This window comes from Physella acuta, unplaced genomic scaffold, assembly GCF_028476545.2.
Source record: "Physella acuta isolate Inbredline_101_S28 unplaced genomic scaffold, ASM2847654v3 ptg000421l, whole genome shotgun sequence".
NCBI classification, from domain to species: Eukaryota; Metazoa; Mollusca; class Gastropoda; family Physidae; genus Physella; species Physella acuta.
In genome coordinates, this window is record NW_026731940.1 from 719,846 (window position 1) to 726,540 (window position 6,695).

The following is a 6,695-nucleotide window of genomic DNA, read 5'->3' on the forward strand; positions in this document are numbered from 1 at the left end:
AATCAGCTAACAAATAAAGCTTAATCATGTGTTTTAATAGTAAGTTGTTCTTAGAATAACAATCTAGTAATATCATGTTTCATTTTAAATAGTTACCAATGCATTACCTGTTGTATACATAATTTCTGCTTACATAGAAAAATATTTCTAACCAACGTTGTTTTTTTTATCATTCGACAAATGTCTCTGCCATACACAACAAGATGTCTTTTATCGTTTTTAGTAACATGAACCGTACAGTGCGCTTTTTCTCCCCTCTTTTTCACGTTATTACATTTCAATTCCGGGAGCCAGTTGTATACAAGATTGAAACTTTCCACAAACAACTATTTTATCATCCACATTTTTTATATTTGCACATTTAGCTTACGAAATACATAAGGAAATATTAATGTTAATGTAGCACCAACCCCTTATTCGTGTTGATAGTTTTACGTACACATTTGTATTACAAAAGGAATCTAAATCTATAGCTAGATTTATCGTTTTGTTGAACAAAATTATGAAGGATAGAAAGGGTGTTTTTTATTAAAATCGTTTCGTGGTTCCCACGGAAGTCTAAACAGCTAGCGGCGATTTTTAACTATTAATGTTTATTGTTTAAAAAGTATTAACATATGGAGTTATTAAACGCTTTGAAACATGCACGGTATGTTGTTTTTCTTACAGACGTTGTCTACCCTTAACAGACACAAATCGTAGGCCTGGTGGAGTCGGTGAATCTCATGGTTGCTAAACCGAAAAGTCTCGAGTTCGAACCCTCGGGCAGATGAGGCTCGTTAGCTGGAGACAGCCGCTCTTCAAACAAATGCTTCCTTGTAGTTTGTTCTTGGTAGGACAAAGGCTATGGAAGCAAATTTTTAAAAAAGCAGGCTGAAATCGGAGACAATGGCCTCAATGGCGCATAACCAGTTGACACGTATCCTTAATTGTGGAGGCGTGGTCGAGTCGGCAAAATGCTCATGGTTGGTAAATTCGAAAAAGTCTCGAGTTCAAACCCGTTACCAGATAAGGCTCGATCCCTTCCAACACTAAAAATTAAGAACGTAGAAGAAGAAGAAGTAAGCCTTTTCCTTAAAAACCTGTGCCACAGTCGAAGGCATTAAAAGTGCGCAAACTTTGATACTTTCTAAACCAATGAAATATCTGATGAAATGTTACTATTTAATGCGCATTGCATTGTCAATGGGTTTGACAACCAAGTTTAGTTTGAAATGAAAACGTTTCAATGGAAGCTGATGAATCTGTGCTTGCAATATTTTAACTTACGATGGACAGAGCGAGCACTTGCTAGGACGTAATCTTTGTTATTTCCCCTGCTTTTATTCATAACAACTTTTTAATTTAATTTAAATGATGAACATTTTGTGTCATTAAATTAAAATGTAAATATTCTTGCATTTTCACCGGAGACGAATGTAAGCGGAAACTTGAGGTGTGCAATGAATTTGTGGTGTCTGCTGTGTATATTAAGAGCCTATTTAATTTACTTGTTTGAAGGTGATTAATTTGACGATATCTGATAAGGATGATAGGTATTGTGTGTATGAGGGAATTCACGATGGAGAGAGAGAGCCACCAGTTGATAAGTAGAATGGCGTGTTTTTAGTAAACATCCTTTTTGTTTCTGATCCTGCATTTTAACGTTGTTTATGAGCTGTAAGTTAGTGTAAGTATAATGTTGGTGTCATATAAGATTAATCTGGATAAAGACTTCTCCGTGTAAACCCAGTCCTTTTAGAAAGATACGGCATGAACGGGTAACAACATCTTTTACAGTGTAAGCAAAACAACGGCAAGTCTAATGGGTTAGTATGTTTTATTACTGTCGTATTAATACACAAGGATAATTAATTACAAAACGGTATAAAAATATTTAAAACATTGTATTAGGCTATATATTGAAACACGTTATAATAGGCCAATATTATGTGTTTCAAAATGTTACTCTCATGGTCTATATTTTAAAATGGTTATAGTACTATATATTTTAACATTATTATTACTGTCAATATATAGGCCTACGCCATAAAATTTTGCGGATTAGAAATAATCCATAATGAACGCACAATCTGTGGGTGTGTGGATATCGAACTTAGATGACGCTGTTTGATGACTTTAGAATTTTATACGCCAACTTATAAAATCAAATTTAAGCTGTTTGTATTAGTATTTCTTTTAAAAACTTTTATACTTATAATTAATTTTGATCCGAGTTTGCTAAAATTAAATTGTAGATAACGATGTTTTCCAACAAAATCAAAGTAATTACTGATTATATCCCTTACTAAAAAAAAGCTCGTTAATTATTTTACTATTTTTAGCGAATTAGGGAAGAGACTGCAAGGTATTATTTGAGGGATTTTAATTTTTGTGAGTGAGATGGGCCATGGGTGAGATTCTAAACACCATCTAAAAAATGTGCGCCTCCATGTATGGACAAAACAAACAAAACTCCTTCATAGTTCCAAGTGCTCGATATTCCTGTCACCTGTCGCCCACTGCGGAACTAGCGTCTCCCATAGCAACCGTTTTTCTCGCGCTAGGTTACGTTGAATGCTGAAATGAGGATTGAAGTCAAGGTAAGGCGATTCAACTGGGTCATAGGTCGGCCATCCACCGGGCAGACTTGGTAGAATGGATCTCTCGGCATTTCTGAGAAAAAAAAAGTATTCGATTTTTAGTAAACAAAATAAATTCAGTGAGTTAAATTAATGTCATATTTTTCATATGAAAAATGTAGCACTTAGTTACCCTGTTTTAACGAAGTCAGCAATGATTGAAGAATACACTCTTTTAAGTTCGTGATCTTCAGCGGTGAAGTTTCCTTGAGACTCGATACCCACAAAACTGCGAATCACCTCCAACGGGATATCAAACCAGTAGACGAGGTCAAGAACATGGGGCATCCCTCTTATAGAACCCGACACAAATTGAGGGAAGTGGTTAAAATATAATAGTCTAGCATTGGTGGAGTTCTTCCGCGACATGACGTTGAGCATTTCGAAAGTAGGAATTTCAAAAAACAAATCAGTAAACAGAGCAGCCAAGGATTTGACCCCGATGTATCGACGTGTATACCACCCGTAAATACGATCTATTAAGTTCTGAGGTACGTCTTCCACCTCCAAACGATCACGAACGGCCAAACCTGGAAGGGTTTGATACAACTCTTGCTTTTGTCTGGCTTTCTCGTCTATTGAGACGTTTCTCGCATTGATGGTTTGATCATGGAAATACAAGATGAGTTCTATTACCGATTGCTCATAGTTGTTAAACGAAACCAAATACGACCTCTCGTAAAAACCTAACGATTCAAGATAACGATTATCTCTGACAAGTTTTAACGGAGATTGTGGTAGAAATTCGCCGTCGACTCGTGGAACAAATGGCATCCTGTCTAGCTTATAGACAACACCTTTCGTCAGTTCCTCTGCTGGTCGTGTTCTCAAACATTCAACAATGATTTCACTCTGTCGCAGGCTGATCTTAGCATCTAATTCCCCATCCCAGCAATTGACTTGTTTCGCTATTTTCAGCGCTTCAGTCTGAGCGTTGAAATATTGAGTAAACAGTGAGGTGGCGCTTCCGCTTGTAGAGAAGGCCTTAGTAAACAACCCTGTGGCTGCTGGGCTAACTGACAGCAACGACACGGAGGCGCCACCTGCTGATTCTCCAGCAATGGCTACATCGTTCGGGTCTCCTCCAAAGGCAGCTATGTTGTCCTTGACCCACCTCAATGCCAAAACCTGATCCCACATGCCGTAATTTCCCTTGCTAGCCTCGTTTTCAGTGCTCAGAAACCCCAATGCTCCTAACCTGTAACTAATCGTCACCACGATGACGTCATGATTGGTTACAAAGCTCTCGCAGTTGTACATGAAGTAGGAACCTAATAAAAATCCACCGCCATGAATCCACACTAAAACTTTTGAAGGTTGCCGCGCTGGTCTGATCTCTTTAGCGTAAATATTTAAGTAAAGACAATCTTCAGATATTTCTTCGCCGGGTAGCAGAGCATAGGTTTCCTGAACGCACGAAGGCTTCATTGCTAAGGCCTCCAGCGTGCCTGCTGCAAAGAAATATTTTTAAAAATAATTCAAAATAGCAGATTGTGTCCACGGATTAAGAACAATATTTGTTAACACTAAAAACTATTTCCAGTGTTTTTTTTTAAACCTGGGGGGGGGGTGCACTTGCAATTAACGTATACATGTACTTTAAATAAGTTTTATATTTTTAATTTTTATATTTCTTCCGGTAGTGGGGGGGGGGGATAAGTGGCGTAGGCAGGGGGGTTAGGGGGGGGGGGTCATAACCCCCCATAGACCCCTCGGTATATAGAAAAAGTATGAGGGGGGTGCAAATCGAAAGTTTGAGGGGGGGGGTGTGCAAATCGAAAGTTTGAGGGGGGTGCAAATCGAAAGTTTGAGGGGAGGGGTGCAAATCGAAAGTTTGTCCCCGGGTAAAAATTGGACCCCCCCCCACCTTAAGACGATCCTGGCTACGCCACTGGGGAGGATAAACAAGCTGTGTGCTGTCGATCTCCAGGGGGAAAAAAACATTGCACATTGACAAGGAAAATTCACAGTATTCCATTGTAGATAAACTGATAATGATTGAAGGGTTTCCGGCATCACAATTATGCCAAATAAAAATCATTAATTATTACAGAGAAAACTTGAATGCAAATGATCAGTTTATGAATAGATGAGATCTTACCTATCTTAGGGTGTGCTACAGGTTTAGCAAATCTTAGCTCCCCGACTGGTGGTTTAGCAAAGGGTATGCCTTGAAAAGAATAAAAACTCTTCCCATTCTTGGCTGTTATCTCCTGACCTTTGACCCGACCAAACGGTGAGTCCACCACAACAGCTGTGACGCAGCTGACCGTTAGGATGAACACTGCTAAACCAGTGATCAACATCTGGAGAGGATGAATAAACAATTGCTTGTACGTGATTGAATTGTAATCCACCACACACATACACAGCTGGTTATAAAAATTAATCTTAAGGAATATACAGAGATTATAACTCAAATGAATGTCTTTACCTACCCTACTAACCACATAACATAGCAAAACATAATATATGATTTAACATTTTATATATATATATATATATATATATATATATATATATATATATATATATATATATATATATATATATATATATATATATATATATATATATATATATATATATATATATATATATATATATATATATATATATATATATATATATGTAAACAAAATATATATGTATATATATATATATATATATATATATATATATATATATATATATATATATATATATATATATATAATAGCAAATGATAAACAACACTTTAATCCTTTCGAATGCGTGGCGTATCAAGGTGGATGTTTAGAGGGTCAAAACTCCCCTCCATCCAATTTAAGTTGTAAAAGAACCACCGTAGCCGTCCGTGCTCTGAGGTTACCTAGATCTGCAAGTGTGCCAGGCTTTTAAACGCGAGTTGAGTAAACACTCGATGAATAGACCTGGGGTGTTTAGAAACTGGCGATCAGCAGAACGATAAGCTAAGCTTTGTGTGTCACACTCCAGCGGCTGTCAGCATGACGGGATTGCATTGGGGGACGGACACACAACAGGGCCTGCCTCGAATTAAAGCTGTACTTGTGCGGATATCAGTACAATGTAGCCCCATACAGTGATGGTAAATAAGTACAAAGGTCAATTATACATTGGCTAAATATCTTTTGAGTCGGATTTGAATTCCTTTATTTGTACGGTTCTAACAGCTGAACAATCACAACCACACTCACACACACACACACAAACACACGCATATGGGCCCGTAAATATATATATATATATATATATATATATATATATATATATATATATATATATATATATATATATATAATGATTATGTATGTGTGTGTGTGCATTGAGATGGAATACCATTTTAGGGGGCGGGGCGGTTAATAAGTATACCTAATGTTATACATTATGTCTTTGTTTTATCAAATTAGAGTAATTTCTTCATCATTATCCAATGACAAGTACACGCAGCTTGACCTCTCTGTTATCGACTAGCTGCTGTAGATGTTCTGTGTTTAAAGCAAGCCTCTAAAAGGATACTTCTGTACACGAGAACATATCTTAAAAATGACCTATCATTTAATTAAGCACTATTGCATTATTTTAATGTACTGAAAGATCTTCGTAAGAAAATGCTGGTAGAAATAAATATATAAAATTCATCCAACTTACCCTCAGAGATTTTGATTTTGGTTCTGCCAGCAGACCTGGAAACAGGATAATGCAGCCACCAGACGATCACTTACCGCCGTCTGCTTCGTCTGCATGACAGGCGCAGGTCGTCTGCTGAAACTTTAGATCCCATTATGTTATGGCGCATGTCTGATAACGTTACATGACCAGAACAAACCATCCAGAACGATAACCTTGTGACTTTATTTTTAGATTTTGGGTCACGCAAATATTTGTGCAGAAAGAAGAGGGTAGGGGGTAGATTGTCATTATTACAGGCTATTGTGTTAACCTTCCCCCCCCCCCCCAAGCTCTACCCCACCCCATATATGAATATATATATATATATATATATATATATATATATATATATATATATATATATATATATATATATATATATATATAGGAATAGGCCTACTG

At 36.9% G+C, this 6,695-nt stretch overlaps 1 protein-coding gene across 1 annotated transcript; it reads right to left on the reverse strand.

Annotated features, from left to right (window-relative positions):
- Window positions 1–2,220: 2,220 nt before the first annotated feature.
- Window positions 2,221–5,556, reverse strand: LOC131942709 (fatty acyl-CoA hydrolase precursor, medium chain). The gene is made up of 4 exons (XM_059302625.1): window positions 5,358–5,556; window positions 4,723–4,927; window positions 2,755–4,072; window positions 2,221–2,655 (listed from the first exon to the last, which is right to left on the reverse strand). The coding sequence occupies exons 2-4, from the start codon at window positions 4,925–4,927 to the stop codon at window positions 2,460–2,462; spliced, it is 1,719 nt and encodes a 572-aa protein (XP_059158608.1). The 5' UTR covers window positions 5,358–5,556; the 3' UTR covers window positions 2,221–2,459.
- Window positions 5,557–6,695: the final 1,139 nt, after the last annotated feature.